This window comes from Madurella fahalii (assembly GCF_045866475.1).
Source record: "Madurella fahalii IFM 68171 DNA, scaffold_5, whole genome shotgun sequence".
Lineage (NCBI taxonomy): Eukaryota > Fungi > Ascomycota > Sordariomycetes > Sordariales > Madurella > Madurella fahalii.
The window spans coordinates 2,365,338-2,381,468 of NW_027263975.1; the positions used below are offsets into that span (position 1 = coordinate 2,365,338).

Below are 16,131 nucleotides of genomic sequence, written 5' to 3' on the forward strand. Positions count from 1 at the left end.
ACCAGCCCAAAACGAACCACGCTGCAGATGATCCAAGCCGTGTTCTCGAAGACGCGTATTGTGCAATGCAAAATTGAGCTACGACCCTGCGGAGGGAATGCGAGATGAAATCGAGATGTTGACCGGCGCAAACAGCTTTGTTGCGATGGGTCGAAATGCGGGCGGTTCGTGATCGGTCAGTCGCGTTGGAGAAAATGTTCGCGCTGGGCCACAGTCAACGAGGCAGAAGGGCGGCCCCTGGCACCAGCCAATTGTGCTAGCCGCTGCTAGGCTTGCGGAACAAGGGTCCTGTGTCACGTGGACGACACCCCCCAGCCACATCCAAACTACGCCACTTGGCTTAGTTACATGCACAGTGTACTGTGGAAGTGTGTCCGGTGGTCGGCCCTTGTCCCTGCTGTTTGCCCAAAGTCCGGTGGTCAAGGCGGATGGATCCGATGCTAACCTCGGGCCGCTACAATCCGCTCTTCTCGTGGTCGACTCGGCCGCCTCTCCGATGATGCTTGATTTACAACTCTCCGCTGACTAGCCACTCTACGACTTCCACACTGTCCAATTGCAGCAAGAATAATGCTGTCGGCCGGTCGCCGAGTTTTCTCGGCACTCGCACGCCCGGCACTACGGGATGCGACGATTCCCGCCTTCGCCAGATCCCCCGCTGCCCTGCGCCGATTACTCTCTGCGCTTGCCGTCCTCGAGCAGCGCGATGGCAAGCTCAACGCCAGCTCTCTGAGTGCCATCACCGCCGCCCAGAAGCTGGGCGGTTCGATCCACGGCTTTGTTGCCGGCAGCAACATCAAGCTGGTTGCCGAGGAGGCGGCCAAGGTTGAGGGCGTCGAGAAGATTATTGCGGTAGAGAACGCCGCATATGAGAAGGTTGGCTTCACCTTTGCCGCTTCTCTCGGGTATTTTGGCAGTGGCTAACGGCGCCATAGGGCCTGCCTGAGAACTACGCGCCCCTTCTAGTCGAGAACATTAAGAAGGGCGGCTACACCCATGTGGTCGCGGGCAACACGGCTTTTGGCAAGAACGTGATGCCCCGCGTCGCCGCGCTGCTCGATTCGCAGCAAATTTCTGACATCACGGCGATCGAGAACGACAAGACGTTTGTGCGCCCCATCTACGCCGGCAACGCCATCGCCACGGTGGAGTCGTCGGATGCCATCAAGGTCATCACCGTCCGCGGCACCGCATTTCCCGCCGCTGCCGTCGCAGGCGGCTCGGCGGCCATTGAAGACGGTGCCGACCCCAAGGCGGACAGCCCGACCGAGTGGGTCTCCGAGGATCTGGCCAAGTCGGACCGGCCGGACCTAGCAACAGCGAGCAGAGTCGTTTCAGGCGGGAGGGGTCTCAAGTCTAAGGAGGACTTTGACAAGATCATGATGCCGCTGGCCGACTCGCTTGGGGCGGCCGTGGGCGCCTCGCGCGCAGCTGTCGACAGCGGATATGCCGACAACAGCCTGCAGGTCGGCCAGACCGGCAAGGTGGTCGCGCCGCAGCTGTACATGGCGGTGGGTATCTCAGGCGCGATCCAACATCTTGCGGGCATGAAGGACAGCAAGGTGATCGCGGCCATCAACAAGGATGCAGACGCGCCCATCTTCCAGGTGGCCGATGTCGGGTTGGTCGGGGATCTCTTTGACAAGGTCCCTGAGCTTACAGAGAAGTTGAAGAAGGCATAGATCTACAATCAATGTACAAAAATTACCACCTAGTGTACAGCCTCACCCAAGCACGGCGAGCATATCCCCCGTCCTCGTAAACTTCTCCCTCTCCTTCCCCACCGCCCTCCCCCTCTCCCTCTCAGCCTCATCAATCCTCCTCCACCCCGCCCAATCCACCACCCGCGCCTTTAAGCCCTCTACCGCTACCTCCCCCTTCACCCCTTCCCACCCCGTAACGTCGTTGGCATCTCTCTCATTAAGAAACTGCCTCCCAGCAGCCCAGTCCCCCGCCATCGCGTCGGCCGTCCCGAATGCGTCCTCCATCGTCGAAGCGATCACCCCGGTCGGGCCCCGCTTGACCCAGCCGGCGCAGTACAAGCCGGGGAAATTGCCAAACGACATGGCCCTGTCGGCCGTCCGCTCCTCGTGGAGCACCCGCCCCTGGCCGTCGTTGCTGATAACCCCCCAGCGCTCGTTGAACGGGATGCCGAGCGAGGCGAACTCGGGCAGCGGCTCCGACTTGTAGCCGATGGAGCGGAACGCGACCGAGGACGGGAGCTCGAGGGTCGAGCCGGTGGCGAGGGGGTAGGCTTTGGGGTCGAAGGGAGAAGGGGATAGGGCGGTGCGCTCGAACGAGATGGAGGCGAGGCGGGGAGGGGAAGAGGACGGGGAAGAGGGTGGGGACGGAAACGGGGACGGGCGGAAGGCTTTGGGGGCGAGGAGGAAGTCGAGGGACCAGGATTTGGTTTCGTTGGAGGGGCTGGTGGAGGAGCCTTTGAGGAGGATGTCCATCAGCCTTCGCGGGGCGCGCGGGAGCGAGGTGAGGTCTGCTGGGACGAGGGCGCGGTCGATTGGGTGGAAGGCGACCGAGGGGAGGCGCATGAGCTCGCGGACTTCTTTGATGGTGAAGGCTGCTTGCATGGGCCCGCGGCGGCCGACGATGTGGACGCGCTTGACTTTGCTCTTGGAGAGGGTTTCGATGGCGTGCTCGGCAATGTCGGATTTGCGGAGGACATTAACGTCGTCGAGGAGCATCCGGGCTACGTCCAGGGCGACGTTTCCTTGGCCGATGATGACGGCCTCCTCGCCCTGGGTGAGGTCAGGGGCGAGGTCGGCGTGCTCGGGCAGGCCGTTATACCAGCCTACGAATTCACGGGCCGAGTAGACGCCCTTGAGCGTTGACTCGCCCGGGATACCGAGGGTCCTGTCCTTTGCGGCACCGTATGAAAAGACGACGGCGTTATAGTGGCGGAGGATGCTGGCCAATGGGATTGTGCCGCCGTCCGGATGGTCGCTTGGGCTGCCGATTGAGACGTTGCCGATGAAGGCGAAATTGGGGGAGGAAGCTACTTCCTCGAATTTCTCCTGGCAATTCTGGAACGATTGTTAGAACGCTTTTGCTGCTTGCATCATATGGGGGCCATGCACCTTCACTTCAGGGTGGTCTGGCGCAACGCCAAATCTCACAAGGCCAAAAGGCACTGGCAACGCTTCGTACATGTCGACCTTGGCATCCTGGATCTTGGACATGGTCCGGTAAGCTGTGTAGAACCCGGCTGGGCCGGAGCCCACAATGGCTACCCGAAACGGCTTCCCATTACGAGACGTGGTGTTTGTTGAGAGGCTCCGGGATGCGAAGGCACGGTATGACGCATTCGGTGTCGGCTGCCATTTCGCCCATAGTCTAGGCTTGAGCCGGGCAATTTGAACCATAATGGGAGACGTAAACACTCTAAATAGAATTCAAGTGCAATTCATCGCGCAGGTATGACTGGACAGGCAATGACGCAAATGGCTGAAGGCCCGGATGCCGCTCCGGAGCTGGTGTTGCTTAATTCGGTGTTGACGGTTGAGCCGGCATATTTTAGTGGGGACCTAGATTCCCGTTGGAGTGGGCCATCGAAGCTTAGCTCCGGAGGACACTGTGCTCGGTGAACAGCCCGCCGCCGACGGCAATCCGAGTACCCCCACTCACCCTCGGGATGCAGGACACGTTGTGGACAATTCTACGGTGTTCATCTAGTCCCAGCGACGTTGCAAAAGCACGGCACATACCGTTCTTCAAACCCCATCTGACCACACATGGCGATCTCGCTGCTGGTATCCAATCTGCGGGTGGGAGGGGTCCACTGATCTCCTATGGTGCCTTCGATCGGAAGACAAAGCCCAGCTTCTTTAGAGGGGAAGATAAGAACAGAAAAAGACCGCCCATCTCTGGCTGCAAGGGTCGGGGTGATGCCTCATAGCTGCCATCCAACAGGAGCGCCAAGACGTGAACATGTCGGGTCGCACCAATGCAGGAACAAGGCACTTCCGCGGTTGCCCGGTCAACCGCTTTGGTTTGCTTCCCGCGAACGTCGAGGCAACGGCATCGCCCCAAGACGCAGGGTCGCCCTTAGCCGAGCGCAGTGCAGTTGTCGCAACGAATTTGAAAGACACCAGATCGTCCGTACTCCAGAAGAAGCGCAGCGCGCATTGAGCCCACGTCGCGACAATGGGGGGCTCAGAACAGCCGTTCATGTACGAGGCAGTCAGGAAGGACGATGATCGCTACCCCGCTACGACCTTCGATCCCAAAGCCGTGACTCGGGCCAGCTATGAGCGCAAGAAACCAAAGCCTAAGCCGAAGGGCCCGCTCGTCTCGTTCGGTCGCCACCCCGAGTATGAGATCCCCTTTTTCAAATACATCCACATTCCAGCTCATCGTCCCGCATTCCGTATTAGTCCTCCACGCTAACATTGGAAACAGCGCCCAGGCAGTGCCTTCGGGGCGATCGAATTTCAGGACAATGAGTCCTCGGACAAAGTCTTGGATCAAGGGCATGAGGCGCGTGCAGCTATGTCTCAGAGTCCTCGAAGTCGTTGGTGCGATCGGCCTCGTGGTTGTCATGGGTCTCTCGGGCCTGATAGGCTGGGTGACTGGCGCTACAGTAAGTTCTCCATCGCCGACTCTTCCCTGGCCCTGATGCATGCTGACTGATATTGCCAGTGTGGCGTCGTGACCCTCCACTGCCTCTACAGCATCTTCCACCACGCCCGTCCGGCCGGTTCGCGGACACCCGGCTCTTCGGCTGGCTACCACCTATTTTCCAGTGTCTCTGATCTTTGCGTGCTACCGCTCTACGCATACGGCGCCCTCACGACGCGGAACAAGAACGAAGACTGGAGGGCGCAGCCGCCTACCGATCCAAACGTCATGAAGTACATGGTCCCTGCCGTCTATTACGGCTTTATTTGTGCTGGCGGTCTGCACCTGATCTCACTCGCCATTTCCATCTGGCTCGGTTTGATGTTCCGGCGCATCTCCAAAATGCCGCCAGACATGAACCCTCTAGAAGCGAACCTCACCTCCCGCGTGCACAAGAGGAACAAGTCCTCAGTCGCCACAATATCGACCTACTCGGATAACGAGAAGCGTCCCGATAGCCAGCCATACGATGATCTGTCTCGGCCGCCTTCCATTCCTTTCATGCACACACGCCGCGACTCTCAATCGTCCATCGGCACTCGCGACTCCCGCGTCGACCTTCCCAGCCGACAGTATCAAATCACCCCAAGCAACCGTAGCTCGGCCACTCCGCAGGAGCTGAAGCGTATGTCTGCTCCACCGGCGACAGCGAGTGTTTCGTACATGGAAATTCCCCTGGGCGAGACAGGCGCCAGCACCTCCCGGCCGAGCTCGGTGTACTCCAGCCGCCCAAGCACCGGAACGGTCCCGTCTTACCGCGCGGAACCCGTCCCAGCCTCTCCAACAGCCCAACCGCGCTCCGCCAAGTTCACCGAAACCTGGTACGCCTCGGAATCGCTCATCAGCCGCACCCAGCAGCGCACCCGGGCCATGAACCAAGCCAACGCCGCCAACCAGCGCAAAGCCTACGAGTCCCTGAGACAACGCGATCTGGACCTCCAGCCCTCCGATTCGGAAGATGAGAACCAAAACGAAAATGAAAACCATCACTACTACACCACCACCTCCCCTTCCAACAACAACAATAGCAGCAGCAGCAGCAGCAGCAGCAACAAATACGACTCCGCCAACCCGGATCTCGGCTCCTCCCCAAACCATCACCCCAACCCCCTCCGCTCAAACCCGGCACCCACTTCCCCGCCCCCGCGCAGACCAAGAACCCCCTTCAGCCGCCTGCGCGCCTCGGTCCTCTCGGAGCTCAGCCTCAACGACCGGCGCGTCAGCGCCAGCCGAGACATCACCGACGCCCACCCGCACCCGCGGAACCGGGACAGCTCCATCCAGCCCGACGCCGCCTTCTCGGCCTTCTACTCGAAGCCCTACGGCGAGCTGAAGCCCGGGACGCCGCCCATCATGGTCGGCAATGCCAAGAACAATCGGCAGGTGTCGTCGGGGAACGACTACCACCACGCTGCCGATCTGGGCGCGGGGAGGTATCGGGCGGTGAGCGGTAAGGTTGCCGAGGAGGGGCGGGCGGGGAGGGGTGGTGGGTTCTCGTTTGAGTGATGGGGGGTTTGTTGGATTAAAAGGATAGGGTCGTGGCTGATGGGGCGGTGATGATGATGATGACGATGGGAATTATGGCTCTGGAAGGTACTTAGGTGGAGGAAGTCTCGATTTCGCACGCGGGGGATTGATGGAATGTATGGGACGTGATTTCATCCGCCGGAGTTAATGGTGTTTGCTTTCCTACGGGAGCTGGTGAGAACCGGATGGATAGGGGGATGGATGGACATGTAAATTATGAGAGTGACGCTTGCGGTGGTTGAATTTATGCGCTGCTTGTCGATATCATGTTGTTTTTGCTGGTTCCAGATGTTTTAAAAGAAAAATGAATCCTATTTACAGGATATCCGCTTATACATAAAAGAAACGTGCGAATCCCACGTGTCCTGATCATACTGCTTTAATACTGGCAAGCAACCTGGTTGATGTCTCCCCCTTATTCCTCGCTCCTCTTCTCCCGAACCCAGGCGGCCCAACTCGTCCTCACCCCTCGATCTTCACCCTCCTCCCACAGCCGCTCGCTCCACGCCCCACCCAGCCCACAAAGATGCCTCATCGTCGGCCTCCCGTGAGGACAATTCCACGGCTTTTCCATCTCGCCCATGTGCCTTACCACTTTCTCCATCTGCCGCCTCGACAGCGCCTTCCCAATCATGATACTGCTCCGACAAGCCCTCATAGCCAGCATCTTGCGGACCTTTGACGGCCGCGGGATGGTGGTCGCGTTGGATGTCGGGTTTTCGGCAAGCAGGAAGATGAGCTCCTCCAGATCCGACAGGGAAAACGTGGTTTCCCTGCTCAGCGGGAGGCTCAGGAGCTGACAGCGGGACCCGACGGGTTGGAGGCCTGATGTGTCGACGCGGACGGAGAACCCGTTGCGCTCGAGGGCGGGGAGGTGTTCGAGGATGACTTCCTCATCGAGTGCGGTCAACTCGAGGGTTTTGGGCTGGACGAGGCGCTGGGACTGGACAGTTGTTGTCTGCTGGAGGCGTTCAAAATTGTATTTTTCGTCCGAGGCGTGTTGGTCTATTATGAAGAGCTCGTCGTCTTCGTCGTCGCTTGTATCAGCTGAGGGCGAGGTCGGCGAGGGAGAAGACGCGGCAGCTTCGCGCACCGCAAGGATGAAGCCTAGGTTGAACTGGCCTATGATTCGCATTCTGGAGAAGTCCGATTTGGAAATTTTTAGGGAGAGCTTCTCTTCGGCGTCGTCCGCCTCGAGGCCGTTAGAGTCTTCGACTGTTGCCGTCCTGGACCGCGGCTGTGGCAAGCGGGCGGCGAGCACGGCGATGCGTTGCTGTATCTCTTCGGCGCTGGTCTTGACTTGCTGGGCCAGGTTCAGTGTCATTTCTTTTCGCTTTGATCGTCCCTTGAGGAACAGCTCCGAACGCTTTTCGCCTTCTTCTGACGGCTCGATGGCCGCAGCCGCAGCCGCATCTATCATCTCCTGGATCTTCTGGTTTTCCTGGGCTTTTCTATTATCTTCATCAATGTACTCGTCGTCATCCGCAGTGTGGTCCCCCCGGCGAGATGGTGAGTGCTCTGCGGATTCTAATGGATTGTCGGAATCGCTGGCAACTTCTGGCTCCTCAGGTAGCGTTGAGGTTGGTATCTGAGTTTCAGACGCTTTATCCTCATCTTCTTCATGGTCTTCCTCGTTGCCGGTTCGTTCACTGTCTGCCTGGGATACAAAGAGAGCATCTTCGTCCATGTCATCCTGCTCGGCGATAATATCCATGAACTCTGTCTCAGCATCCTCCGCCACCGCGCCCATGTTCTGTGCGCCTCCATCGTCAGGGCGTGCTGACGCAGAGAACAACTGAGAGAGGCGTCTACCGAAAGATGGCAAAGGTGTGCGGCGCTGCCCTCTTTTGCCAAGTCCCATCGTGGCTGTCTTCGAGGTTTCCTCGACTCTTGGCCGCTTGCTCGCGTTTCCAATGACACTCGTCACCGTACGATCACCAATGGTGATTGTCGCTATCTCTTGGGTAGACCGCTTAAATGGCCGGGCAGTACCTGGACTACTGGCCCTTGGCGCTGGCGGTTGGGACGGGGGAGGAAGAGCTGGAACTGGTTGTTCAGGTTCATCTCTTTCCATGGGCGTACCGCCGCTAGGTCCTGGAAGCTCGGTGTGTTCTGGATCCAGATTTGGCTTGTTGCGTTGTCTTGCAAAGTGGACGTTGAAGTCTTTGGTTCGGGCTGCTTGGTAGCTTGGTTCGCTTGTGCCATCTTTGCTCGGAGATGCTTGTTCAGTTGCGCCACCCCCTAGCGAACCATTCTCCCTTTCGACTACCGAGCTTGACTGTGACATTTGGTCTGAGATAACTCTCGCCTGTTTCCGAGTACTTGGGCTTTTGGCATCGGAATGATCGCTAGTACCTGGATCGGACCGAAGCCAACGAGATAACGCGAAACCTTGGGCTTTTACGGGTGTTGAGCTAGCTGGTTTGTGCGGCAATTGTGTTTTTGACCGGGCACGCGGTTCATCTTTCTCTTCTTGCTCGCGCTCGCGGTTGTGGTCATTCTCACCGTCGTTTGCTTCGGCCTCTTCCTCGCTCATGGAATCCTGTCGCAGCTCCACGGTCGTAGACCTATTGCTTCTACCCTGGACTGTGGCTGGTGTCTCTGAACGGGTGGCTGTGGATGTCTTCAAAGGAGTCTGCTTCAGTGGTGGGACTTGCACAGGGATCGTTACGTCTTGGGTCTCGAACAACTCGATCAAGGATTCTCTCAGGTTATCAAGCATTTGACCTTGGTCATGCAGCAAAATGGTTCGCTTGTCCGGGCTGACGTTGACATCATAGAGATGGGTGTCGAGTTGAATGTCGGCAAAGATAAACGGTGACTGGGAGGAGTTGTATGACCGATACACCTCGTTGAATACTTTGGCAAATTGCGGTAAACCACAGGGACGCCCGTTGACGTAGAACATTTGCCTGTCTGGCGTTTGCCGGCCCTCGCCGTGGGTCGGCCGGGATATATGCCCGAGGATACGGACCTCGGTAGTGCTACCGTCTACCCGCGCCTTGCCCTTATTAAGGGGCCCAGTGGTAGGGGTCAGTTCCAGCCTGAGGTCCATCGTGATCAGTGCATTCATGGTTTTTACGCCAAACACATTGATGATGTTCTCACGCGTGGTTGGATTCCCCTTGGTCGAGAACAGGATCATCCGCTTGCCCTTGGTGGGCTGCTGTGACACAGTGAACTTGACACAGGTCTGCACACAGGCATATTGGTTGAGCAAGCTGATGACTTTGGCCCATTCTCTCTTGATGTTCCGCTCAAGCTCTCGGCGGCGGACGGGCAGGTTGTAGAAGAGGTCTTCCACGACGACGGTGGTGCCTCGTTGTCCTGAGACGACGCTGGTGCTCTTAAGCTTGCCAGAGGCCTCGAACTCAATCCTCGTCGCCCGCGGTGCCTCGGCATGAGTGCAGGTCACGACCGAGAAGCGCGACAGGGCGCATAGGGAAGACAAGGCCTCGCCTCTGAAGCCAAAGGTGTGCAGAGTAGAGAGGTCATCATAACTGGAGAGTTTGGATGTGTGGTGTTTGAGGGCGATAGACTCGTAGTTATGGGCAGCAATCCCAGAGCCGTTGTCCTGAACCTCGATCGAGTCTAGGCCTTGATTTTTGAAGCGCACCTCTTTTCGTGCATGCCACTGTTAGTAGACCATCTTGATAATGCGGCAATTCCCCTGCTTCCTACCGATGGTGGTTGCCCCCGCATCGACACTGTTTTCGACGAGCTCTTTAGCCACGGAGCAGAGGTCGACGATGACTTGGCCCGACTGAATCTGGTGGATGGCGCTGGACTCGATGGCCTTGATGGTGACACTCGAGGCCATTATTGAGCCCTGACTCGGCGCTCCCCGCTGCCGCCGCGACCGACTGGTTGGCTTACTCGCTGGTCATGTCACGCTTGGAAATTCCGCCGTTGGGTTGGACTTGATGGTACTGGTACCAATTAAGCTTTGATAAGCTGATACGTTACGCAGCTACTGACGCGTCGCGTCCTTGGAGTCCGTGTGTTGGGGTAGACCAACAGCCACCGCCTCCAAAAACGGTATTACAGTACAGTGTCATTCACTACCCCACCATATGCCTCAAAGCAGCTCCTAGTGGTAATGCCTTGCAGAAGATACACAGCTCAATTTTTTCTTTTTCTTTTTCTTTTCTTTTTTCTCTCTTTTTTTTTTTTTCCTTTTCCCTACCGAGCCACCATGCCAACTAAATAGTACTGTATGTGCGACAGGTTCACACGGTGAAGATGAACTTGGTCAGATGCGGAGCTCCCACAGAGACACAGTGCGGCTTCCGTCCCTGATCGGCTTGCGAAAACAAGATGACGGACATTTCAGGGGGTCTAGGGGCGCCGCAAATCCCATCCATTCCGGATTGCACGACACGGAGTACAGAACCTGATTTGCAGCGTGACCGGGCCGCTCTTCTGCAGACGCTTCCGTCCCACAAGTTCCGAAAGGGTCTGCTCTTGGCCCGCGCACTCGCACACCAGATGATCCCCCAAAGGTACCAAGTCGAGCCCTAAGACTTGGAGCACTGATCGTACTAAGACTTCCTCCCGCAATGGAAAATTTCGTTGGAAATGCTATGTCCGGGGGGTTGAGTGATCACACGTCCTTGCAACCATCAGTCCTAGCAAGGCCCAACAAGTTACACTACACTAGACCATGACGTTATCCTTGGCTTGGTAACTAGGGTTGCATGGGAGCATGGGAGCAGCGTCGAGAACCCGGGCTGCAGGGGCCTGGTTCCTCCAGCGAAGCAAAACACGGCCCATCGACAGACACCATCGACAATTCGGAAGCATGTCCGACTTTGCGATTGTTGACTCGTGGTAATCGTAGTGATCATCGTCGGATAACGAGATTTCAGGAGACAAGTTTTGCCCCTAACTCTGATCAGCATACAGTATTAGTGTTTACTGTACTGTGCCAGCAGAACAGAGAGCGGCCTCTTACCAACCATCCGATGGTGGGTATCCGACACATCAGGAGAGAACGTTAAGACGGAGAATGCCCGAGTAAAATGAGATCGTGCAGTGGATGCGCCATCGTCGCGACTACGTAGTAGCACTGGATACAACTTGTGAGGTCCCGATGGCAGCTCTCGGTAGAGCAATCAGCCTATGGTATACGCAAACATCACAGACAACGAAGCTTAATTAGTCGTCAACGAAGCGAACCAAAAGCGTGTTGGGAACGCAGGCGCCTGGCAGCCTGGGCGAGCCCCGCCGTTGATTAGCCAACCTGAAGCTGCAGCAGCATCCCGCGTGGTCTTATCTCATCAATCCCATGCTTCAAGCACGCCAGAGACCAATAAGCAGGGAATCGTCACTGCATGCTGCGACTTAATTAGGTCCTAAGCTGGGAAACGGGCTGGAACGCATCACCAAGGTGGTTATATTCCCGGATGTTCCAGCTTTCACAGCTTTCGCGATAGTTTGCTGTGTGCGCTAGGCTTTCTCTTACTTTCTTCCTCTCCGATTTCCTTCGCTTCCAGATTGTTTTGCTCCTTATCACTTGATGGGACGCCACTCGCTGAAAAAACGACGTTGAATTGCCGACTACGTCAGATCCTGGCGCCGCAAACGTTCAGACGTTTTGCGCCGATCCGGAAGAATCTGCAGTTTCCCTCCCCTCATTTTACCTATTTGTATTTGCCTCACGAATTCGTCGAATCTTTCACTCCGGTCGGTTTTCAAACGCGAGAGACAAGGATCCCCTTCGACAATCAAATCCAACTCCGGTTACAGAGAGAAGAGGTTCAGCGCTCAGGGCAGCCATCCCGGATCCGTGATCGGTACCTTATTTTAGAGGTATCGGCCAGGCCCTGGTTCCGCTGCTACCCCAGCAGAAGCCACTGCATCTGCATCGAATCAACTCGGCCCGTTTCGAGGCTAGCCTGGACGCTCGTTTCCATGCTGGGCCGTGGCCAATAGCGTCTTGAAGCGCCTGCAGCAAGCCCAGGCATTGGGGGGTTGACTCCGAATCCTGATCGTGCACTCCAATACCAAGCTCACTTTTTTTCTCCAAGGAGGCTTGTTTTTTTTTCTTAAAGGGTCTCGACCCGCTGCGTGGGAAAGCTTGGGGCATGTGCATGTGCATGTCAAGCCTCGCTCCGGTGAACGAACAAAGTCGCCACTTTCTGAGCCACCAATCGAACATTCAGAAAGTCGGTTCTGGCCCATGACCAAGGTTTCGCCCTCGCGCTCCTTCTGCAGTCCACTCGCTTGGCTCGCCCAGACACAGAATCGACAAGCCCGCGCATCGCGCCACCCCCGGGACAGGAGTCGCCCGCCGCCGGTCCTGCTGGGATGACGAGGCACTCGCCCGGATCCTCAGAGGACGGTGATACTTCTCCTGTCGAGGCTCCTCATGTCAATTCCTCCTCCTCCTTCCAGGCCAGGGAGTCCAAGTCGTCGGCGCAGGTCCAGTCGGCGACCAACTTTGATCGCCGTCCCAGCCCTGATCAGCGAGCCTCGTTTTCGATAAGCCGGCGGTCTAGCAGCATCAATTGGAGGCCATCAGATGCTCGGAATGGGACGGCAGAGAAACTTGCATCGCCCGCCCGCGCATCATCATCCCCTCTGCTAAGCTTCATCCCGACCGCGAATGGAGTGCAGGCGAAAGAGATGGAGAAAGTACCCGAGTCTAGGTTTGTCGAGCGACGCTCACCATGGCGAAACCCCTGGGCAATTAGCTTCCTCGCCCTCGTTGCATCTACCATCGGCATCGGTTTTCTACTGGCTGTCCTCCATTCCTCGATGACACGGCAAATCGACCCAAAGGGCTGTCGCATGTCTTACATGCGCCCCTCGTACGCCAAGCTCAACGAGTTCGACACGGAACACACGCGTCTCGCAAGCAAATACTCGCTGTATCTGTATCGCGAGCAAGGAATTGACCATGACACAAGGGTTTGAACCACCGCGAGATCGTTGACGTCTCGTTGATCGCCCGCTAACTGTGCGACCCCAGGTTAGAGGCGTTCCCATCCTCTTCATCCCCGGCAATGCTGGGAGTTATAAGCAAGTTCGACCGATAGCCGCCGAAGCGGCCAATTACTTCCATGATGTCCTGCAGCACGACGAGGCCGCCCTCAAGGCGGGGGCGCGAAGCTTGGACTTCTTCACAGTCGATTTCAACGAGGATATCACAGCTTTCCACGGCCAGACACTCCTCGACCAAGCTGAATACCTCAACGAGGCGATACGATACATCCTATCCCTCTACCTCGACCCGCGAGCCTCCAACCGAGATCCCGACCTTCCCGATCCGACTTCAGTGATAGTGCTGGGCCATTCCATGGGAGGCATCGTCGCGCGGACGATGCTGATCATGCCCAATTATCAGACGAACTCGATCAACACAATAATTACCATGTCCGCTCCTCATGCCCGGCCACCGGTATCGTTCGATAGCCAGATTGTCAAGACATACAAGGACATCAACGATTACTGGAGACATGCCTACTCGCAGCAGTGGGCCAACGACAACCCCTTGTGGCATGTCACCTTGGTATCAATTGCCGGCGGCGGGCTGGATACTGTCGTCCCGTCGGACTACGCGAGCGTCGAGTCTCTAGTTCCAGACACCCACGGATTTACCGTCTTCACATCGACCATCCCGAACGTGTGGACGAGCATGGACCATCAAGCGATTCTCTGGTGTGACCAATTCCGGAAAGTAATTGCGCACGCCATCTATGACGTGGTGGATGTTCACAGGGCTACACAGACAAAGCCGAGGGCCGAACGCATGAGAGTGTTCAAGAAGTGGCTTCTGAGTGGCATGGAGACAGTCGCCGAGAAGACGGCGCCTCGTTCTGACGCGACCACCCTGCTCACCGTGGGAGATAACTCAGACTCGATCATCGCACAAGGTGAGCGCCTAATTTTGCGAAGTCTGGGGACGGCAGGCACCGTTCGCGCCCACCTTCTACCCATTCCGCCGCCCGGGTCCCCGGAAATGAAACGCTTTACGCTCTTGACGGACGTGAAACTCGACAAACCCGGAGAGAACGGGAAGCTCGAGGTCATGTTTTGCAGCGTGATACCTACACAGCCCAACCAATCCGGGGCAGGCTTTCCGATTCAGATGGACCTCTCGCACTGGAAGACGGGCACCACGCGACTGGCTTGCAGATCTGCTGCTCCGGACGTTGTATCGCTTCCCGCGTCAACTCGCGCAACCCGGCATCCCTTCTTCACGGATGGCGAGAGGGGAATCGCGCCATTCTCGTATCTCGAATACGGCGTTGACGACATTGCGGAGCATCAGTTTGTGGCAGTGGTCGAGAAGACTACCACTCAAACTCCGGGTTTCGTGATAGCCGAGTTTAGCGACCATTCCCAGTCACACCGAACCCGACATGTCGGCCTTCGGCGTCTTCTCACAACCGGCGTGAAGCTTCGTCTCCCCGCTGAGCGACCGATGATGTCTGAGGTCAAGGTGCCATCCGTCCAGTCAAGTCTGCTCGCCTACAATCTGCGAATTACCAACCAAGGCTGCGGTGGGAGGAGAGAGCTTTTCACTCCGCTGGTGCGACAGCACCTAGCCGAACCATACGAGTCTAAATATTTTGTCAACGTGCACGAGGCTACGGTTAGCCTTCATGGTGTTGCCCCATACGTACCCCCACCCTTGACGAGAAAATCTGGGGAGGACGGATTGAGTTTCCAGTTTTGGACCGACCCAATGTGCAGCTCCAGCTTGCAGGTTGAACTAACGGTCGATCTTCCGGGCAGTCTCGGCAAGCTCTACATGCGATACCGCACGGTATTCGCTGCCTTCCCGTTACTGGTGGTAGCTCTGGTTTTGCGGAAACAATTCCGCGTGTACGACACGACCGGGGTGTTCATCTCCTTTTCCGAAAGCTTGGATCTGTGTTTGAGGCAGTCGATTCCGCTGATGCTTGCATCCCTCACGTTCCTCACTTTCTCGACGGCGAATACAACCCCGTCAGACAACGCTAGCTTTTGGCACTGGAGAAACGGCAGCTCCTCGGCCATCGATTTCCATCAGAACGACCTGTTGATCGGGACACAGGACCCCTTGTTCTTGTTCCTGATCCCGTTGATTGGCGTCATCTGTGTCGGCGTCTGCACCGTGCTCCACTATGTCACCCTCGCGCTAACGCACTTGCTCAGTGCTGCCTTCAGCCTGCTGAGTTTCCGTTCTGGCTGGGTCCGCAATGAAGACCGGAGGAAGTCAGCGTCCGTCTTCTTGTCATCGTCTCCACGGCGGCGGATGGTTACAACAGCGGTCTTGCTGTTCCTTGTCTCGACCCTGATCCCTTACCAATTCGCGTACCTCGTTGCCTGCTTAGTGCAGCTAACGACAACAGTCCGGGCCCAAAAGATCGCCTCGGAACTGCGGTCAACGGCGAACTCGAATTTTTATAACTACGTCCATTCGATCCTCATTCTCATGCTTTGGGTCCTCCCTATCAATCTTCCGACACTCGTGGTCTGGATCCATAACCTGGCGGTCCACTGGCTCACGCCTTTCTCATCTCACCACAACGTCCTATCCATCATGCCATTTATCGTTCTCGTGGAGACCCTGACGACAGGGAAAATGGTGCCGCCAGTGGACAGCAGACTCAAGCATGTCACCGGCATATTGCTCTTCAGCATCGCCTTCTACGCCGGTGTGTACGGCGTCTCATACGCCTACACATTGCATTACCTTGTGAACCTCGTTGCCTTTTGGTTAGCGATCCTTCACTCGACATCGGATTCGTGGTCCCTTTCGGGACTGAGTCGTCTGTACACGGGAGACGCCGAGGACCGAAAGAGAGGGAAAGAGCCATGAGCTTTTCTTTCAGAGAAGAAGCGACTGCCATTCCGACGGAGCGGAGAGGTGTATTACACTGCTCAGCGTCGTTAGAGCGCCGCCCCACTTTGAGATCTAGACGAAATACTAATGCCCCTGATACCCACCCGTCACACGCGCGCCTCTGGTTACGCCTCGTC

At 57.0% G+C, this 16,131-nt stretch overlaps 5 protein-coding genes across 5 annotated transcripts; 3 read left to right on the forward strand and 2 right to left on the reverse strand.

Annotated features, from left to right (window-relative positions):
- Positions 1-570: 570 nt before the first annotated feature.
- On the forward strand, positions 571-1,682 carry ETF1 (Electron transfer flavoprotein alpha-subunit; the record flags this gene model as incomplete). Its single annotated transcript, XM_071064693.1, has 2 exons — positions 571-876; positions 936-1,682. 2 exons carry the CDS (start codon positions 571-573, stop codon positions 1,680-1,682), a joined length of 1,053 nt encoding a protein of 350 aa, XP_070920794.1.
- Positions 1,683-1,724: 42 nt separating this feature from the next.
- On the reverse strand, positions 1,725-3,377 carry ARH1 (NADPH-adrenodoxin reductase; the record flags this gene model as incomplete). The annotated part of the gene is made up of 2 exons (XM_071064694.1): positions 1,725-3,038; positions 3,093-3,377. 2 exons carry the CDS (start codon positions 3,375-3,377, stop codon positions 1,725-1,727), a joined length of 1,599 nt encoding a protein of 532 aa, XP_070920795.1.
- Positions 3,378-4,158: 781 nt separating this feature from the next.
- On the forward strand, positions 4,159-6,138 carry MFIFM68171_09276 (Regulator of phospholipase D-like protein; the record flags this gene model as incomplete). The annotated part of the gene is made up of 3 exons (XM_071064695.1): positions 4,159-4,325; positions 4,414-4,594; positions 4,654-6,138. 3 exons carry the CDS (start codon positions 4,159-4,161, stop codon positions 6,136-6,138), a joined length of 1,833 nt encoding a protein of 610 aa, XP_070920796.1.
- Positions 6,139-6,574: 436 nt separating this feature from the next.
- Positions 6,575-9,979, reverse strand: PMS1 (ATP-binding mismatch repair protein; the record flags this gene model as incomplete). Its single annotated transcript, XM_071064696.1, has 2 exons — positions 6,575-9,777; positions 9,841-9,979. 2 exons carry the CDS (start codon positions 9,977-9,979, stop codon positions 6,575-6,577), a joined length of 3,342 nt encoding a protein of 1,113 aa, XP_070920797.1.
- A 2,489-nt stretch (positions 9,980-12,468) lies between these two features.
- BST1 (GPI inositol deacylase) lies at positions 12,469-15,970 on the forward strand (the record flags this gene model as incomplete). The annotated part of the gene is made up of 2 exons (XM_071064697.1): positions 12,469-13,071; positions 13,133-15,970. The coding sequence occupies 2 exons, from the start codon at positions 12,469-12,471 to the stop codon at positions 15,968-15,970; spliced, it is 3,441 nt and encodes a 1,146-aa protein (XP_070920798.1).
- Positions 15,971-16,131: the final 161 nt, after the last annotated feature.